Source organism: Myotis daubentonii, chromosome X (assembly GCF_963259705.1).
Source record: "Myotis daubentonii chromosome X, mMyoDau2.1, whole genome shotgun sequence".
In the NCBI taxonomy this organism is placed as follows: Eukaryota; Metazoa; Chordata; class Mammalia; order Chiroptera; family Vespertilionidae; genus Myotis; species Myotis daubentonii.
Genome location: NC_081861.1, coordinates 116,296,566 through 116,318,130, shown reverse-complemented (window position 1 = coordinate 116,318,130; position 21,565 = coordinate 116,296,566). Strand labels below are relative to the sequence as shown.

At 37.9% G+C, this 21,565-nt stretch overlaps 1 protein-coding gene across 5 annotated transcripts in view; it reads right to left on the bottom strand.

Annotated features, from left to right (window-relative positions):
• The window catches only part of DMD (dystrophin), a 2,282,236-nt gene that overhangs the window by 1,386,636 nt on the left and 874,035 nt on the right, over positions 1-21,565 (bottom strand). For all 5 annotated transcript variants that reach the window (XM_059679269.1, XM_059679268.1, XM_059679270.1 and 2 more), the window contains 3 exons: positions 5,390-5,569; positions 4,953-5,081; positions 2,803-2,973 (listed from right to left, as the gene is read on the bottom strand). In XM_059679269.1, coding sequence (XP_059535252.1) covers positions 2,803-2,973; positions 4,953-5,081; positions 5,390-5,569 — 480 coding nt within the window. The remainder of the gene's footprint in view (positions 1-2,802; positions 2,974-4,952; positions 5,082-5,389; positions 5,570-21,565) is intronic.

Below are 21,565 nucleotides of genomic sequence, written 5' to 3'. Positions count from 1 at the left end.
CCATATTCTAACCCAATCTTACCTTACAGAAGCCCTATTATATAATAGGAACTTGACTTAGAAATCAAAGGCCACCCCTGAGAATTCCAGCACTTCCAGAATTATTGTACTCCATAAACCAATATACATACAAGTCATTATTTTAAATCCCTTACTGTATCAACAAAAGATCACTGGACTGTCAAATTTTAGAAATACCAAGGACTATAGATTAGTCCTAGTTTTCACTAATCTAACCCAGAAATTTCCCACCATGTTCTATGGAATAACTTGTATCTCCTGAACCCCATTATTAGAAGGAGATAGAAAAAAGGGCAGAAACCCTACCATCCAGTAACTTGCTAATCCATTTTATACATTCTTTTTAAAATAATAACTCCTTTTGGGTGTGGCAAGGTAGTTCTCCTTTTAAAATCCACTAATCTAATTCAACTCCTTTATCTTATAAACACTGAAATGAAATTGCAGAGAAACCACATGTTCTGCCTAATCCTGACAAAATTAGGCCTCAGAATCAGTCTTCTATCTACACTATTCTTCCTATGATACTATGGGATTGCTGGGAGTAACCTTAATCATAAATTGAACATCTCCATGAAGTTAAACTAGTGTTAAGCATATTCTATGGTTTCAATAAGTATTTAAGTTTGTGTTTGTAAACAGATATTTTTAAAGCAAGGATTATTTACATCTTTGTATATTTCCATACTCACTAGCATAATGGATACTCAATATCATTAGCTGATGAAATGAATAAATAAGCAAATGCTTTCATGATGATAGAGCATAATTATCTCTTCAAAATCCCCAAATGGGGTCACTATTGCATCCAATTGTCTTTATTAACTTAGAGAAAATGAAATCTTAGAAAGTAAAACTGTGATTGTCTTTTCAATTAATATATAATTGAAAATATTGATTTAAAATTGCTTATGCCTTTCTTTAGTAAGGAAAACAAAGGATGTGCATCAAGTGGTTCACCTGATGCATGATATCTGAACATATACTGACAAATTTGTACAGAACATAGAATGAAAATCACAAATTTCTCTTGGCCATACTAAGCCAGCTGCTATTGGTGCAGGATGAATTCTACTCATTCTTCAAAATCCTCAAATCACAAACATGTAACATCTTTGATCTCAACCAACTGTTGACAGAATAAAGAAAATAATAACCTGTTTTCTCTTAAATGTTCTATAGCTTAGTGACACTTTATATACATATATAGTGGGAAGAACACAAAATTTAGCAATGGATTATTAGCATTCATTTCTCAGGTGATTGAAGTAACATTGCTGTTTGTTTAGATAACACATATTCTAGGGCTATTTTCAGAAATAAAAACAATTATCTCTTTAAACAGCAGAGTGAATTCTTACCAAAAAAAACCAACTCTGCTCTGAAAATAAAGTTTCAAAGCCTGTCATATATTTTTCAGGTGAAAATGCCTCACTTAAAATAATATATAAATGCATACAACAAACTAGTTAACTCAAATATTACAAAGAAGAAGCAATGAATTAAGGTAAGCTAATGCCTTTTTGCTTTGGGAAGGTGAATTTTGGAGGGTAGCTATGTTTTATGTGCATTAAGTATTTAAAATTCATATCACATTTTTGTATATTTTAGAAACTCCTTTAAGTATGTACTATTATATATAACAGTGATACATTGTAATGCCTTAGAAAATGCAGCAATTGTAAACCATGATATAATTGTCTCTCCATATTTATAGAAGCAATTTTTCAAATGTATTCTATTTTTCCAGGAATCAAGACTTACCTCACAAATAGTTCAATATCATTTTCTCACAAATAGTTCAATAACATTTTTCTCATTTAAGATTATTTCCAGCCATTATCTGTATATGTAAATACATGTTTCTTTTACACACATTTTTATATTTAAAAGTATATATATATATATATATATATATATATATATAATCAAATTACATTTTATAAATTTGGGGGTAACTCCTTGCATGCTGCCATTTCCCCCCAAAATTGAAAATTTAGAATACTGTATTAAGTATTTTTGCACGCTACCTATTATTTAAGATTTTGTCTTTTTTAAGTGTTACACAAATATAAAGGGTTATCATGCAAAAGTTCCATATCTCCTGGATCTCCATTCAATTGAATAAATATAATCATATAAAATTACAAAAAATAGGATATATAAGCTTTGCAATTATTTGTTTTCATGGCTTGAGCAAGTCATTATAGCTTAATGGATTTTGTCACAATATCAACAACTAGCAAGAGCAAGTTCAATACACGTACAAACACACATGTGTGTAGCCATTAAGGAGGAATAAATACCCTAGATCATGCAGGAGATGTACAAGGCCTCATTTGGGAGATTTGATCCGCATTACACACAAGCAATATTGTATTTGGCAAGATATGTCAGTAGTGCTTTCTTTAGATGGATGTCTTTTGTGCTTTTTGTTGTTGTTGGCCTGCAGCATGCTATTTGTTACTTTGCTGTAGGTTACCCCTGAAAGTACATATGTAAACCAGTATAGAATGCAGTTGTTTTTTTTTCTAGCTATGGCATGACAAAGAAACGACAGAGAGAAAGTGAGACTGCGAGAGATAGGAAGAAACAGGGGAAAGAGAGGGTGAGAGTAAGGGGGGGAGAGATTCAGGGATAAAATTTCCTTAAATACATTTTGGCTTTCATTTTCCTTTTGAAAACTTTGCTGTGGGGGTTGCGTGCCCCCTTCAGAGTATTGCGCAACCTTCGCAAGAGATCATTTATCACTAGTTTCCACCTCGGAGCAGGTCTTCCTACCTTTCCAGTCTTAATTCTGTGAGAAATGGCTGCAAATCGATGGTTGAGCTCTGAGATTTTGGGCTCTATTACTTTCCTGCAGTGGTCACCGCGGTTTGCCATCAAGTTTGTTGCTTGGTCACGCGTGGAGTCCACCTTTGGGCGCATGTCATTCATTTCAGCCTTTAAACGCTATATTCCATGAGCAAGAGACAGGGCTTGAAGTTAGTAATTAAATGGAAGTTGCAAGACAGTGAGAGAACAGGAGAGAGAGAGAGAGAGAGAGAGAGAGAGAGAGAGAGAGAGAGAGAGAGAGAGAGAGAGAGAGAACGAACAAACACATGCAGATAGAAGGAAGAAAAATGCCAACTCCCATAAAATAGTAGAATAAGAACGTGTGTGATCTCAGAAAAACAGCTGTCCTTCCTTAAATATGACCTATGTTCATTTAAATATTGACTTAGTCTGAGAATCTGAGGAAGGACAAGGAATGTTTTCCTGCAACAATTACAATATTTTATATTTAGTTTTATCTTAAATAAATTTCATAGCTGTGGAACAATCTGAACATATACTTAAGAAGGTGGTAGCTGAAAAACAATTTCCAATCCTTTCCTGGCACTTTTGAATTCCCTTTTGTTTATCATATTAAGTGCCATGGGCAAAACAGATTTTCTAACACATATGGATTCTGTGTCACAGACATAGATTGCGGATGTTCTGTCTGACACAAGGGGTCAGAGTGACTACTGGTACTGTATAAGTGAAATAGCTCACTTCCTATTATTCTAAAGACCTCGAAGTAATTTTACCATGACAGTCCTTAACTACATATCAAGGTCAAAGGGAAGGCAACGTAAGGCACAGGCAATTGTGTAAATATGTTTTGGGGATAGCCTGAAATACATTTACAGTCTTTCATGACAAAAAATTGTAATCCTCAGAAAATATCAATTGCATAAAAACAAACAAATTATATGGAAAGAAATTATAATTTTGACTGTTCTTTAAATGGAATTATTGAAAACTGCAAAACAAAGTAAGGTATCATGAATTTAAATGGTATTTGGGAAAATTTAACTCTTTTTAACTGAGAAAGATGTCATTAAGAAGAAATAATACAGCATTAATAAGACATATTTGTACATTATAACTCTCATACCCTTTATAGGAATCATTTTTTTAAATATATTTTATTGATTTTTTTCCAGAGAGGAAGGGAGAGGGATAGAGGGTTAGAAACACCAATGAGAGAGAAACATTGATCAGCTGCCTCCTGCACGCCCCTACTGGGGATGTGCGCACAACCAAGGTACATGCCCTTGACCAGAATCGAACCTGGGACCTTTCAGTCCGCAGGCCAACACTCTATCCACTGAGCCAAACTGGTTAGAGCAGGAATCATTTTTTAAGTAAAGATTAAGTTGCCTTTCCTTTGAGAAAGATGACTAAAAATGTCCTAATAATTTACTTTAATACAATAACAGAGAAAAGTACTGTTTACTTTATATATGGTTAAAGATGACAAATTCAGTGTCATATAAGCTCAGGATTGTTACTAATCCTAAGATTTGAACACCGAATAGGCAAATGTCCAGGTGATTAGATCTTAAGTGTTTATTCAGATGGGCTGTGAATAATGCCTACCACATCTTCGTGTTTGATACAAGAAGGGAGTACTACTATTAAAATAGACAGGAATTTGTAACAGGACACCAAAGTAAATCCTGGTATCCTTTCTCATTAGAGTTTAAGTTGCCTGTAATTAGCTGAGGGGTGGATATGGACAGATACCTAGATTACAGAACTCTTCCAAAACATTAGCTCCCATTTGAATTAATGGGCAAATTGAATAGCAAAGGGAAGGAGGGAAGGAGGGAGGGAGGGAGGGGAGGGAGGAAAGAAGGAGGGAAGGAAGGAAGGAAGGAAGGAAGGAAGGAAGGAAGGAAGGAAGGAAGGAGGGAGGGAGGGAGGGAAGGAGGGAGGGAGGGAAGGAAGGAAGGAAGGAAGGAAGGAAGGAAGGAAGGAAGGAAGGAAGGAAGGAAGGAAGGAAGGAAGGAAGGAAATTTTTTTCATTCTTATTAAGAAGTCTGGTATTTTTTAGGACAAACATGATTGACATAACAGTTGTACTATTTAAATATTACTTTTCATAATATTTTATTTGCTACCTTAAGCACGTCTTCTTTTTGCTGGGGTTTCTTTTTCTCAGATTCATCCAAAAGTGTATCAGCATGAATGATCCAGTTTGTGATGTGTTCCACATTCTGGTCAAAGTTTTCCATGTGTTTCTGGTATTCCTTAATTTTACAGAGACATACCATGACATATTATTGGTTAGACAATGTTCTTAAAAGATCTGTCCTATGTTCTACAGTTTTAACAGACAGAAATTCAGTATCATTCAAATTACTTTTAGGTTTGAACTCTATATGGAGTAGAGCATGAACATGGAAATATATTAAAATACAGTTATAGATATTGAATTAAGAGCTAGCATTTATGTGGGGCACAGGAATTTATAAACACAAGTATCATTATTGAGTGCTTATGTAATTTATTTCCCATGAGGGAGAGGGGTTGCAAATCTTCCAGCCTCTTCTCTTACCAACAAAAGGTTTAACCACTCTTCTGCTCGGGAAGTGACAGCTACCCAGTTACTATTTAGAAGACTCAGTTTATCTTCCACCAAGGTTTCCTTCTTGCCCAAAACTGTTTTCAAGGCCTCTCCGAGTTCCGTGACACTCTTTAGATGAACCTTCTGTTTCTCAACCTCTTTCTGCGTGGCCTGTGAAAAGGACAGAATTTGAGCTTTGAGTAATATATTGCAGTCTTCAGTTTTAATGCTTTTGAAATGGCTGTGGGTATGGTTTCGATGGTTAGATTTTTCAAAGGATTGAAACCTTAAACTATGTCTTTATGAATGAAAAGCACACCATATACATTGTAGTTTCCTTATTAGGTATATATGAACATATGTGTATATATAAACATGATTAACTACATCTTTATTTAAGATTTAAATTTTTTAATAAACATGAATATTATCCATCTAAATATATTAATATTTAGTTAACTTATAAATGTATTGGCTAAAATTAGACCTTAGAAATCACATCCACTCTTAAGCAAGTACTTTTAGAAAATTCAACAATTATTGCACTCTTGTATTTTACAGCAGAATTTTTAGCTTTTTGGTGTCAGAAACCTATTTGGCATCTGGTAAAACTTAAGGACCCTTTTTCATTATAATGTTTTAAAAAGCATAAAATTAAATCCACTGGATTTTAAATGCAACCAGTTGTACTGAAATATAATATACAAAATATATTTTTTAAATTTGTGAGATAGTAATGCATGTTTTCCTTGCTAACATGTGAAAGTACAATGATTTAACATCAGATACTTAAGATTAAAGCAGTGATGAACTAGTGGTTTGAATTATATACACTGACTAGACCAGCCATGGGCAAACTACGGCTCCGGCCCGTTTGAAATGAATAAAACTAAAAAAAAAAAAAAAAAAAAAAAAAAAAAGACCGTACCCTTTTATGTAATGATGTTTACTTTGAATTTATATTAGTTCACACAAACAATCCATCCATGCTTTTGTTCCGGCCCTCCGGTCCAGTTTAAGAACCCATTGTGGCCCTCGAGTCAAAAAGTTTGCCCACCCCTGGACTAGACTATGATATAAAATTATATGTCATTTCTACTGGTGGCAAAGTCCCAGGAACTGCTGATATTATGCTTGCTGCTCACATTCATAATTGAAAAACAATGCTCATTTTCAGTTAGAGGTCAATGAAAGTATAGAGGTAATATTACAATCCCCTAAGAGAGCACCACTGCTTTCTAAGACTTGATTTGCAAAATGTAAAAATAAGCATATTTAATACCAAAAATTATGCTGAAAGTTAATGGAAAAAGTGATCCTAGTACAAATGTTTACTGTCGGCTCTAACTATAGCCCCTTTCTTGTGACATGCTATGGTTCACCATATGACCATCTTGAACTTCCCTGCCTCTGCTCCCCTCCCCCTTCCTTCCCTTGCCCACATACAGCCAGAGCCAAACAGATCCTCTCTCAAGAAGCTTAATAAGAGAGATACAGAGACTGTGATAACACACCAACTGAAAAGTCACTTGGAAATGGAACTGATGTGATCACCACAGCAAGCCAAAGCCATAGTCAGATACAATCACTGGGAAGCAGCAATAATAAGAAAGTAGAAGGGAGCCCACTTGCAAAGAGGTAAATGGAATATATGCAAAGAGAATAACAGGGGTGGTCCAAGTAAGGGAAAGAGATATTGTTTCTATGATCCAGTCTCTATCTGATTTCTTAGTCCTAGATGCTCTCAAAGTGTCTTTTCTATCTTTATAATATAATTAAATAATATAAATCTACCTAAATGTCTTTCTTCCACACCATCAGGTTCTAGTCCACTCAAAATCACTATCCACTCTACATTTCGTTTTCTCCTTTGATATCAAAGAAGCAGGGGGAATAAAGTAAAAACACTATAAAATGATTTCTATACAAGAGACAATCACTGCTTCTTTAATTCTAAGATATTATTTTTTATTTGTGGTTCTCTGTTTCAAAACTAAACTATCTGAAATGAACATAATTAATGCCAAATGAACCTGTCAGCTGCCATGCACAGAGAGTTATTTGTAATGTGTCATTTTTTTTTTACATGGGTGAGTTTAGCAATTCACAGAATACTAGTAAATTCCTTCATGTATCAATCATAAATGTTATTGAGCTCCTACTAAATATGTCACTATTGTAGCAGGGACATAGGTGATTCCACTTAATGAAAATTATGAGAAAATTCCCCTTTGGATGAAAACAGTCCCTTTGGAGTTAGACCTATGAGTGGTCATGGGATATATTTTAGTCCTTTCACTCCTGCTGTCTGCACCATTGTGTAGTACACAACTTTACATGACAGCCATTTATCTTGACACTGAGGATAAAATGATAGAGAAACAAAGTCTCTAGTCTTATAAAACTAATATTCAAGTATAATGTTGTCAAATATATGTAAATATATGCAAATGAGAATTCTCTACTTCCTATATTTCAGACTGGTGGCTTGTCACTAGAGTTGATTTATTTGCAAAGTTAACATCTCACAAAGTTGAAACTTAATTTATATTTGGATCACTAATTACCTCTTAAAATGTCTTCACAAAGATGACACTATGTTTTAGCTTTGATATAAAAAGTTGTTATATACATAGACATTTGTCTCATCCATGCCAGGCAATTTAATTAAAGGCAATGGAAATTTCCAAATCTCAGAAAAGATAGAGTTTTGAATTTAGGAAATTAGTTCCAAATAGTTCATTAATCACAAACAACCTTTATGCATTAAACATCTGTCAAAATTTTCCAGCTCTAATTTTTAAGAGCAAATGTTTAATGTCCAAGGATACATCATTCATTAATGAAAACAATAAAATGGGAAATATGGGCTAATTTCTAGTATCATTTTAGGTTCCTTAACATTATAAGATAAAAGAAACATAAAGGCTGTCCCAAAATTCACGCAAGAAGTAATTTTGATAGAAAACACAGGTTTATAATTAAAAATTGCAAATTTTTTATTGATTCATAAAGTATACAGTATAAGGTTATGCATGGAATAGCATATCGGGTAAATGGCCTCCATGGCTTTGCTGGCACATACACACTCTTTTGTTGAAATTTTCCATGACCGTTTTGCATAAATGTGGCTGAATTTCGTTGATACAGCGCTCAATTTCCTCCTTCAAGGCATGGGTGGTCGTGGGCTTGTTGGCATAAACCTTAGACTTCAAAAAACCCCAAAGAAAAAAGTCCAATGGCGTTAAATCACATGATTTGGGCGGTCAATTCTGATCACCAAAACGGGAAATTACATGACCAGGAAATGACTCATGCAGTAATTGAATTGTTTCTCTGGCGTATGTGCCAGCAAAGCCATGGAGGCCATTTACCCGATATGCTATTCCATACATAACCCTATATTATATACTTTATGAATCAATAAAATATTTACAATTTTTAATTATAAACCTATGTTTTCTATCAAAATTACTTCTTGTGTGAATTTTGGGACACCATTAATTAAAGTTATCACCATCATGAAACAAGGCAGTAATCACCATGGTGGTTTGGAACTACTATTGCCAAAAGTGATTCACGAAAAAATTTACACTCTTTCTGTAAAAAGACCTAGAATTGAGCCTTTACATGTGGTACTCACGAATAAACAGGTATTTAATAATTTTATACATGCTTTTTTTGGTTAGCAAAATACTGTAGTCATTTAGTGGATTTTTTTTATTTTCCCCACAAACGCATTTTTTTATTTCATTGATATATATATATATATATATATATATATATATATATAATATATATAATATATATATTTTATTGATTTTTTTACAGCGAGGAAAGGAGAGGGATAGAGAGTTAGAAACATTGATGAGAGAGAAACATCGATCAGCTGCCTCCTGCACACTCCCTACTGGGGATGTGCCCGCAACCAAGGTACATACCCTTGACCGTAATCACACCTGGGACCCTTGAGTCCGCAGGCTGATGCTCTATCCATTGAGCCAAACCAGTTAGGGCAATTTCATTGATATTTTAATAGCCTTTATCACATGGCATTCAGAACAATAAAAGTATTTGGCCATTCTAGAGTCTGGCGCTGGTCAATCAACAAGTGATAATTATTTACTATTTCTACAACTACTAATGCTCTGTTTACTATGAAAGAAAATTTAAGGTTTGAAGGACAAGATAATGGAATATATTTATTTTTTATTTTTTTATTTTTTTGCAATTCAGCCTTAGAAAAGAGAGAGAGCAGCCCAGCCTGTGTTCCTCAGTGGTTGAGCATAGACCTATGAACTGGAAGTCTGTGGCCCGACACCTCGTCAGGGAACATGCCTGGGCCTCAGGCTCGATCCCCAGTAATGAGTGTACACAAGGCAGCCAGTCAATGATTCTCATCATTTATTTTTGTTCTCAAAAAAAGTATTTTTAATTAAAAGTATGAGTTGTAAATAATAAGATCTTAGCCTTCAAAAAATATGCTGGTCTTACTTTTTGAAGATGGTACTTAAATTTCAATTAGCCAATGTAGTACATTAGTTGCTTAATATCCACTCTGTGCTGTGCCATTCACTACCAGAGACAGGAGGTAATCTTTGCATACCCTGTTCTAATCTTACCTACAGTGCAGCTATAGCAAAAAGCTGACATACAATCAAATTTAATATCATATTAGAAAGAACATAATTTTGGAAAAAGATGAGTCATGGCCAGGAAAAGCATGACAGGCTGCAATACAGAGATGATAACTTGAAACTGGAGTTCACCATAAAGGACTGGTAGTTTGTCTTGACTAAGACAAAGTACAACATGATTAGAAAGTACAAAGGTTGGAATAAAATGCCACCAAAAGGAGAATATGGGCAACTTATTGGAAACTAAAAACATATATTTTTATGACGTCAAGAAACCATTTTCCCTTGCTCTAATATTTTCCCACTATAGAAGGACATCTACACTTGCAGATGTATTGATAATTGAATGAAAGGATTGAACTGCAACCATTCTCTCTGTACCCTTACTCATTTCTCTCTAAGGGAGGTACTTATTTCTGGGTTTGGTAAGATGGGGAGAAAGAAGTGAAAATACATTTTCCTTCTCTTAGAAAACATCCAGTCCTCAGCACACATGCCATCTTCTGCTGCCTTGTGGGACTGGGGATAGGGAGGTTTCTGGAAGGTCTACCCTTCTGAATGGGCGAGTTTAAATTCAGTGATTACATTGACTAAGTTATTATTCAGCTCCTTTAGCTTTTTTAATCACGTAGTAATATGACATCTTCTAGAGTTGATTTTAAGGCTGAAGAAAAGAGCAAAATTATGCACACTCAGTTTTATTTTGACCTATGATATGGTCATAAATCCAAACTCAGGAGTTTCAACAGCAGCTTAAAGTGAACTATATACTTGACACTCAGGCTTTTAATGACATAGAAAAACATCCTCAATGTAAATATAAGTTACCACAAAATCTAATAATTGTATTTATTTTCCATATGTTTAACTTATAATATTTGATAGCTCTAAAGTGAATAGTCAAAATATTAAACACTGGAAAAGAGGAAAAATGGCGACCAGCAGGAAGGTAAGGAGAGAGAGAGTGTGAGAATGCAAGGAAGTGATAGAGGAGTGTGTGGACGTGTGTGGTGTGTGTGTATGAGCTAGGGATAGTTAGATTCTGCAGGTCTTCTAAGGGGCTCCTAAACTGGGCAGTCTTAGGCAGCGGAGTTCCGCTCCCTGCGCGGACACTCCTGGGTGGCCAGCACAGGCACGGCGACCACGCCATCTTGGGAAACAGAGCTGCTTGAGACTAGGATCCTGGCCTCAGCACCACACAGTCTGATCTCAGACACATACCAGGACCCTGCAGCCACTGGAGTCAGAGACCTGTGACCACAGCTACAGACGTGCGGACACCAAAAGTTCAGAAATCCCCTCGGCAGATCCGTGAGTAACAGAGCCCATCCCCACTTCCCGCAGGCTTGCAGGCAGCGCCAGAGTAACTAACTGATAGACCCACCCATTGCCGGGGCCTCAGCGCTCCAGGAACTTTAGCCTGGAAGTGCACGAGCACCTTGGAACTGATCCCTCGCAGGGCCCGGTTCAGGAGTCCTGGGCTGGGAGCAATCCTGCGAACACCAGGATCTGGTCCTCCTCACATTGCCTGCTCCAGGAGCCCTGGGCTGGGAGCAAACACACGAACACCGGGAATTTGTCCCTCATAGCACAGGGCCAGGGACCCCGATTCTCTGGGCAGGAGGCAGCACCAGGCACCAGTGACTTGACTGTGTTTCTTATCACCTGCGCCTGAGATACTTATTCCCTGTGCATTCATACTAAGAGCCAGTGACTCCAATTGCTAATGCAAGGGCACACAGGGACCCTGATTCTCAAGGCAAGGCGCGAAGCAACAGAGACTCAGATACTGGATTCTTGGGGAACTCTGACTCCTGGCGCACGCTAGGGGGCTCTGGTTTTCAACACGCTTCAGGGGGGGGGGTCTCTGTTCCAGCACAGTGCAGACAGGGTCCCTGATTATAAGGGCCCTTACGAGGCCACATTGAGTGCTGACAACACTGACTCTGAGCGAGCCTGGTTCCCACCAACCCAAAACAACCACACATCTTAGTGTCAGAGCTCTTCAGTGACACTAGGGTAGTAGGAGGCTATCACTGCACACGACCCAGGCCCACGCAACTCGACATTTGAACCATCGGGAGATAATCAGAATGAAGAGACGGCAAAACACCCAGAGGAAAGACAATGAGGAGTCACCAAGAAAGGAAATTAATGAAGTTGAAGCATGCAACATGACAGAAAAAGAATCCAGAATAATGGTTGTACAATTCATTCACCGGATGGATGAGAAAATCAACAACCTATGCAAGAATCAGGAAGAAATGAAAAGTGATATAGCTACAATCAAAAACATCATGGAAGATTTCAACAGCAGACTAGAAGAAGCAGAGGACCGAATTAGTGAGTTAGAAGATAAGGTAGAGATACAAGCTCAATCTGAACAGCAACTGGAGAAAAAAAATTAAAAAGCAGGAGGAGAGCCTAAGGGAGCTTCGGGACAACATGAAATGAAGTAACATACACATAATAGGGCTGCAAGAAGGACAAGAAGAGCAGCAAGGATTAGAAAATCTATTTGAAGAAATAATGTCAGAAAACTTCCCAGATATGAAGAAGAAAAATGTTACACAAGTACAGAGAGTCCCAGGCAAGATGAACCCCAAAAGACCCACACCAAGACACGTCATAATAACGATGGCAAATGTACAAGACAAAGAGAGAATCTTAAAGGCTGCAAGAGAGAAACAGAGAGTTACCTACAAATGATCTCCCATCAGATTATTAAATGATTTCTCAACAGAAACACATCAGGCCAGAAAAGAATGGACGGAAATTTACAAAGTGATGCAAAGCAAAGGACTGAATCCAAGAATACTCTATCCAGCAAGGCTATCATTCAAAATTGAAGGGGAAATAGGAAGCTTCACAGACAAAAAAAGGCTAAGGGAGTTTATCACCACCAAGCCAGCAATGCAAGAAATGCTAAAGGGACTGGTGTAAAAAGAAGAAATAAAAAGCCCAGAAAGAAAGCAGCCACAAAAAAATAGAAATGGCTACAAACAAGTACCTTTCAATAATAACTTTAAACGTAAATGGACTAAATGGTGCAATCAAAAGACATCGAGTGGCTGAATGGATATAAAAACATGACCCATATATTTGCTGTCTACAAGAGACCCACCTCATTAGAAGGAACTCACACAGACTGAAAGTGAAGGGATGGAAAAATATCTTTCAGGCAAATGGAAATGAAAAAAAAGCTGGGTTAGCAATACTTATATTGGACAAAATAGACCTCAAAGTGAAGGCCTTAATAAGAGATAAGGGAGGCCACTTCATAGTACTAAAGGGATCAATACAACAAGAGGATATAATCCTGATAAGCATATATGCACCCAATGCAGGAGCACCCACATACATAAGAAAACTCCTGGAAGATATCAGGGGGGAGATCGACAACAATACAATCATAGTAGGGGACTTTAATACACCACTGACATCACTGGATAAATCCGCTAGACAAAAACTCAGCAAAGAAACAGCAATTCTAAATGACTCACTAGATCAGATGGACTTAATTGACATCTTCAGAACACTTCACCCCAAAGCCACAAAATATACGTTCTTCTCAAGTGCTCATGGGACATCTTCAAAAATAGACCACATATTGGGTCACAAACAAAGTCTCCCCAAATTCAAGAAGATTGAAATCATACCAAGCATCTTCTCAGACCACGATGGCATAATATTAGAAATAAACTACAATAAAAACCCAAAATACTCAAACACCTGGAAGCTGAATAGCATGCTATTAAATATTGATTGGGTTACCAATGAGATCAAAGAAGAAATTAAAAACATCCTGGAAACTAATGACAATGAAAACACAACAATCCAAAACCTATGGGACACAATGAAAGCAGTCCTGAGAGGGAAGTTTATAGCTCTACAGGCCTATCTCAAAAAAACAAGAAAAAATGGTAGTAAATCATCTAAATCTACAGCTCAAAGAATTAGAAAGAGAGCAACAAGAAAACCCCAGAGTGAGCAGAAGGAAGGAGATAATAAAGATTAGAGCAGAAATAAATGACATAGAGAACAACAACAAAAAAAAAAACAATACAGAAAATCAATGAAACCAAGAGCTGGTTCTTTGAAAGGATAAACAAGATTGACAAACCTCTAGCCAGGCTCACCAAGAAGCAAAGAGAAAGGACCCAAATCAACAAAATCAGAAATGATAGAGGCGAAATAACAACAGATCCCACAGAAATACAAATGATTGTTAATAAATACTATGGACAACTCTACTCCAACAAACTACACAACCTGGAGGAAATGGACATATTCCTAGAAAAATACAAAATTCAAAAACTTAATCAGGAAGAATCTAAAAATCTCAATAGGCCAATAACTATGGAAGAAATTGAAGCAGTCATCAAAAAGCTTCCAGCAAACAAAAGCCCAGGACCAGACGGCTTCACAGGGGAGTTTTACCAAACATTCAAGGAAGAACTAAAACCTATCCTCCTCAGACTACTACAAAAAATCCAAGAGGAAGGAACACTTCCAAGCTCATTCTATGAAGCCAGCATCACCCTAATACCAAAACCAGGTAAAGACAACACAATGAAAGAGAATTACAGGCCAATATCCCTCATGAACATAGATGCCAAAATCCTCAACAAAATCTTAGCAAATCGGATCCAGCAGTATATCAGAAAGATCATACACCATGACCAAGTAGGATTTATCCCAGGGATGCAAGGATGGTACAATATCCACAAATCAATAAACGTGATACATCACATAAACAAATTGAAAGAAAAAAAACACATAGTCATACCAATTGATGCAGAAAAAGCATTTGACAAAATTCAACACCCATTTTTGATAAAAACTCTCAGCAAGGTGGGAATTGAAGGATCATACCTCAACATAATAAAAGCCATATATGACAGGCCCACAGCCAACATCATACTCAATGGACAAAAACTAACACCATTTCCCCTAAGAATAAGAACAAGACAGGGATGCCCACTCTCACCACTCCTGTTCAACATAGTACTTAAAGTGTTAGCCATTGCAATTAGACAAGAAGAAGAAATAAAAGGCATCCAAATTGGAAAAGAAGTAAAACTGTCCTTATTTGCAGATGACATGATATTATACTTAAAAAACCTTAAAGACTCCATCAAAAAACTATTAGACTTAATAAAAGAATTCGGCAATGTAGCAGGATACAAAATTAATGCCAAGAAATCTTTGACATTTCTATATACCAATAGTGAATTTGCAGAAAGAGAGACTAAAAAAGCAATCCCATTTACCATCGCACCAAAAAAATTAAGCTACCTCAGAATAAACTTAACTAAAGAGATAAAAGACCTCTACTCAGAAAACTACAGGACATTGAAAAAAGAGATAGAGGAAGACATAAACAGATGGAAGAACATACCATGTTCTTGGATTGGTAGAATCAACATCATTAAAATGTCCATACTGCCCAAAGCAATCTATAAATTCAACACACTTCCCATTAAAATACCAATGGCATGTTTCACAGACCTAGAACGAACTCTCCAAAAATTCATCTGGAATAAAAAAAGACCCCGAATAGCTGCAGCAATCCTGAGAAAGAACAAAGTAGGTGGGATCTCAATACCAGATATCAAGCTGTATTACAAAGCCACTGTTCTCAAAACTGCCTGGTACTGGCACAAGGACAGACATATAGATCAATGGAATAGAATAGATAGCCCAGAAATCAGCTTCAACCAATACGCTCAATTAATATTTGACAAAGGAGGCAAGAACATACAATGGAGTCAAGATAGTCTCTTCAATAAATGGTGTTGGGAAAATTGGACAGATACATGCAAGAAAATGAAACTAGACCACCAACTTACACCATACATAAAAATAAACTCAAAATGGATAAAGGACTTACATATATGATGGGAAACCATAAAAATACTAGAAGAATCCAAAGGCAACAAAATCTCAGACATATGCCGAAGCAATTTCTTCACCGATACAGATCCTAGGGCATGGAAACTAAAGAGAAAATAAACAAATGGGACTACATCAAAATAAAGAGTTTCTGCATAGCAAAAGAAACCATCAACCAAACAACAAGGAAACCCACTTCATGGGAGAACATATTTGCCAATGCTATCACTGATAAGGGTTTAACCTCCAACATTTATAGGGAACTCATACAACTCAACAAAAGGAAGATAAACAATCCAATCAAAAAATGGGCAAAGGACCTAAATAGACACCTTTTAAAAGAGGACATTCAGAAAGCCAAAAGACATATGAAAACATCCAAGAGATGCAAATCAAAACAACAATGAGGTACCATCTCACACCTGTCAGAATGGCTATCATCAACAATTCAACAAACGACAAGTGCTGGAGAGGATGTGGAGAAAAAGGAACACTTGTGCACTGCTGGTGGGAATGCAGACTGGTTCAGCCACTATGGAAGACAGTATGGAGTTTCCTCAAAAAACTAAAAATGGAACTCCCATTTGACCCTGTGATCCCACTTCTAGGAATGTATCCCAAGAAACCAGAAACACCAGTCAGAAAGGATATCTGCACCCCTATGTTCATAGCAGCACAATTCACCATAGCTAAGATCTGGAAACAGCCTAAGTGCCCATCTGTAGATGAATGGATTAGAAAACTGTGGTACATCTACACGATGGAATACTATGCTGCTGTAAAAAAGAAGGGATTCTTACCATTTTCAACAGCATGGATGGAACTGGAGAGCATTATGCTAAGTGAAATAAGCCAGTCAATGAAGGAAAAATACCACATGATGTCTCTCATTTCTGGATAATAAAGACCATTATAAACTTATGAACAAAAATAGATACAGAGGCAGAGCTGCCTGGAACAGACTGTCAAACTACAACAGGAAGGCCAGGGAGGGTGGGAGGGCAGGAGGGGGGTGGGTAAGAGATCAACCAAAGGACTTTTATGCATGCATATAAGCATAACCAATGGACATAAGACACTGGGGGATAGGGGAGGCCAGGGGATTGTCAAGGGCGGGGGGGGGGGGAAGGAGACATATGTAATACTCTTTGTAATACTTTAAGCAATAAAAAAATAAAATAAAATAAAATAAAAAAATATATTAAACACTAATTTCCATGATTTCAAAGAAAAGGATTTGCCATTTACTTCTTCCTGGCATTAGCAATTTTTAAATGCTACTCCAATTTCCTTAAAAAAGTGGATACATCGGTTACTTTATCTTAATGACACTGAGGTGTCCATGCAAGGATGGAAAACACATTGTGATTTGTTCTTCATATCTATAAGCTAAATCACTTGCCTCAAATTTTTAAATAAATTTATTGGGGTGACTTTGGTTAATAAGATTATATAGGTTTAAAGTGTAAATTTCTATGATACATGGTCTGTATATTGCATTGTGTGCTCACCATCCAAAGTCAAATCATCTTCCTTCTGTCACCATATATTTGGCCCTGTATTTACCCTTTCCTTCCCCCACCCCTTTCCTCTGGTAACCACTATACTATGGTCTGTGCCTTAGAGTTTCAGTTTTACATCTCACATATGTGTGAAATCATATGGTCCTTAGCTTTTCTGACTGATTTATTTCACTTAGCATGATATTCTCAAGATCCATCCATGTTGTCACAAATTGCAGTATTTCATCTTTTCTTATGGCTGAGTAGTATTCCATTAGATTCTTTTTATCCAATCATTTATTAAAGGAAACTTTGTTTCCGTATCTCAACCACAGTGAATAATGCTGCAATGAACATAGGGTGCATATATCTTTGTGACTATATATTTTCAATTTGGGGGGGTAGATGCACAGAAGAGGGCTTGGTGAGCCTTATGGTAACTCTATTCTTAATTTTTTGAGGAGCCTCCATACTGTTTTCCACAGTGGCTGTACCAGTTGACATTTCCACTAGCAGTGAATGAGGGATCTTTTTCTCCACAACCTCTCCAATACTTATTATTACTTGTCGGGTTGATAATAGCTATTTTCAATGGCATGTGAAATTCGGGATTTAGCCATCAGCTCACCCACTCACTCCATGGATGCTGCGGCAGGATGGGAAAACCTGTTCTGTTGGTCTCTGCTGATCATACCATCGCACGATAAAAACAAACAAACAAACAAAAAAAACATTTTTAAAAAATTTAATTATAAAGGTGAAATGGTATAAAATGTTAGATTAATTATTTGGTCCCATAGGAACATATTCCCAGGTGTTTGTTTTTTTTTTCCCAACAGGGGCAGAGAAAAATAACCCACTTGGGTGTAACCATCTCTCCCACCCATTTCATATTTTCAGAAATCCAAAGCCTTCCAGGAGTTTTCATGGAATTTGCCAAAGACGAATAGTCTTAGAATAATTTCTCTATCTGATTCCTATTATTACCATTTTACTCCCCCCTCTATATCTCTTAAGTGTCTCCTCTCCCATATATACTATCTTCACTCAGGCCTCATTTAGTCAAAAATGTACCATAACACCATTTCCGTGTATAATCCCCTTTGCTAGGATGTCACTAAATTCCTATATCTTTTAGCTGTTTCTTGACCTCTTGTGCAAGTCCCCTCTAATATGGACAAAGGTTTAACTAACACATCCATAAAAGGTAATTTTAAAAGAGCACCCTCCCCAATGAATTCTGCCTTAGTCAGGCTGCATAAACATTACACCGTTTCTGGTCAGGAATGGGACAGAGTTCTTTTAGTTCTAGCTACAAAACATATTTATGGGGGAAAATGGACAAATTGCCCCAATATTACAATTTTAATATGTACATTTATCTCATTTTAAGGGTTCTGAAATTGAGAGGAAACAATTTATATTTACATTTAAGGTGGTGGTGTTCATTGTGATCCACAACAGATGTAATTAAATCAATGGTGCATCATACAATTAATATGTGCTAAGTGTGATCAAATAATATATTAATTGTTTTTTCAGTCCCCTACAGTACTCTTGTCATGGCTAGAGGTTTTAAAACATATTTTATTATTAGGCTAATGTGATGGAATAATATAATGATAAATTCAAAAATAATATAGAACATTAAATAGTGAATTTTATGGCAATGTGTACTGATTTTTATTAATGTATTGTCTATTAAAGAAGAATTTCATGAAAGCGGAATGTGCAGAACAGAAATTATAGTTATAACTATAATGACAGTGAATAGTGACTCCAATGGCATTTAACAGATGTTCTATTTTCTAAGTAACAGCTGCTTGATGCATTCATTGTACAAAGTTAATGATCTGCTAGTGTTATTTCACTTCACAGATAAATTACTATGCTCTCTTAAAAAAAGATGTAATTTTTCATGGGAATGATAGTGTAACAGACTTTAGAAATAAGTAATAGTTCTCATGCTTTCATAGCTAAAAGGAGTGATGAGTTGAGGCAATTATCCAGATAATCTAGGACCAGAGGCCAGATTCTTTAAACGGTGAAAGGTGATTACTTAAAAAAATACAGGGCATGGTTGGCTGAACTACATGTAGATCTTTTAAGACTGCTTATATCGCATCATCTAGTGGTTCTCAAACTTCCCTGACTATTAGAAACCACTGCCACCCTCATACTAATAAAAAAGAATATCTGGGAGTGGAGCCCAAGCACTAGTAGTCTTTTAAAGGTTCCTGAGGACAACTGGCAAAAAAGAATAACACATTCTGTCCCAAGATTTTAATATGTGGTTGTCCACATTGGAAATGAATAAGGAAAACTGTCATCATTTGCAGATCCTATCTAATAAAAGAGAAACATGGTAATTGGCATATGACCGCTACCCTTCCCATTGGCTAATCAGGACAATATGCAAATTAACTGCCAGCCAAGATGGCGGCCAGCAGCCAGGCAGCTTGAAACTAACATGAGGCTTCCTTGCTTCAGTGACGGAGGACTCCAACATTCCCCGCCTGCCGCTGCGGGCCTCTGAGCTGCAACTCTAAGCAACTATGTAACAAATATAGAAGCTAAACAAAACCCCAAAAAACCTGCTTTAGTCTGCCTGGCTTCAGCCAGCAGGATCGCAACATTGTAAGCAAAGGCCAGAAACCTGCTTTCAGCAGCAGAGGCCTAAGAGCTGGAGCCAAGCCTCAAAGCTAAAGCTGGCCCAGAATAAAAAAAATTTTAAAAAAAGGAGCAGTTGGGAGCTTCAGTCACCCCCAGCCTGAAAACAGCCCTCAGCCCCTCACCCAGACTGGCCAGGCACTCCAGTGGGGACCCCCACCCTGATCCAGGACACACTTCAGGGCAAACCAGCCAGCCCCACCCATGCACCAGGCCTCAATCCTATATAGTAAAAGGGTAATATGCCTCCCAGCACTGGGCTCAGCGGAGCCACGAGGCCTTCCGAAACGGGGATCAGCGTGACAGGGGTCAGCACCCAAACCCCCTGAACGCCCTGCGGCTCTGTGTGTGACAGGGGGTGGGGCAACAACCTCCCTATCCACCCTGCTCTGTTCGAGACAGGGGAAGGCGCCCCAACCCCATGATCAGCCCTGCTCTGTGCCTGATAGGGGGGAGCTCCCCAACCCCCTGATCGCCCTGCGGATCTGTGTGTGACAGGGTGCGGCGCCCCAACCCCCAGATCAGCCCTGCTCTGCGTGTGACAGGGTAGAGCCATAAGCTCCCCATCGGCCCTGCCCTGAGTGTGAGAGTGGTAGAGCCCCAACCCCCTGATTGGCCCTGCTCTGTGGGTGATAGAGGGCGGCGCCCCAACCCCCTGATGGGCCCTGCTCTGTGCTTGACAGGGGGAAGTGCCCCAACCCCCTGATTGGCCCTGCTCAGTGCGTGACGGGGGGTGGCGCTGCAACCTCCCCATCAACCCTGCCTTGAGTGTGACAGGGGACAGTGCCCCAACCCCCCAATCGGCCCTATCCTGAGCTTGACTGAGGGTGGCATCACAACCTCCCGATCGCCCTGCTCTGTGCATGACAGGGGGCAGCACCCCAACTCCCCAATCGGCCCTGCTCTGAGCCCGAACAGGGGCTGCACCTAGGGATTGGGCCTGCCCTCTGCCACCCGGGAGCAGGCCTAAGCCAGCAGGTCGTTATCTCCCGAGGGGTCCCAGACTGCGAGAGGGCACAGGCCAGGCTGAGGGACACCCTTCCCCCCTCGAGTGCACAAATTTTTGTGCACCGGGCCTCTGGTGACATTATATTGTACATAGAAAAACCTAAAGACCCAACCAAAACACTACTAGATTTAATAATTGAATTAGGCAGTGGAGCAGGATACAAAATCAACATCCAGAAATTCATGGCATTTTTATACACCAATGATGAATTCTCAGAGAGAGAAAACTAAAAAACTAATCCCATTTACCATTACCATAAAAATTATGTATGTAAGATACCTTGGAATAAACTTAACCAAGGAGTCAAAAGTTCTGTACTTGGAAAACTAAAGGACAATGAAAAAAGGCATAGAGGAAGATACAAACATGTGGAAAGATATACCGTGTTCATGGATTCGTAGAATTAACATCATTAAAATGTCCATACCACCCAAAGCAATCTATAGATTCAATG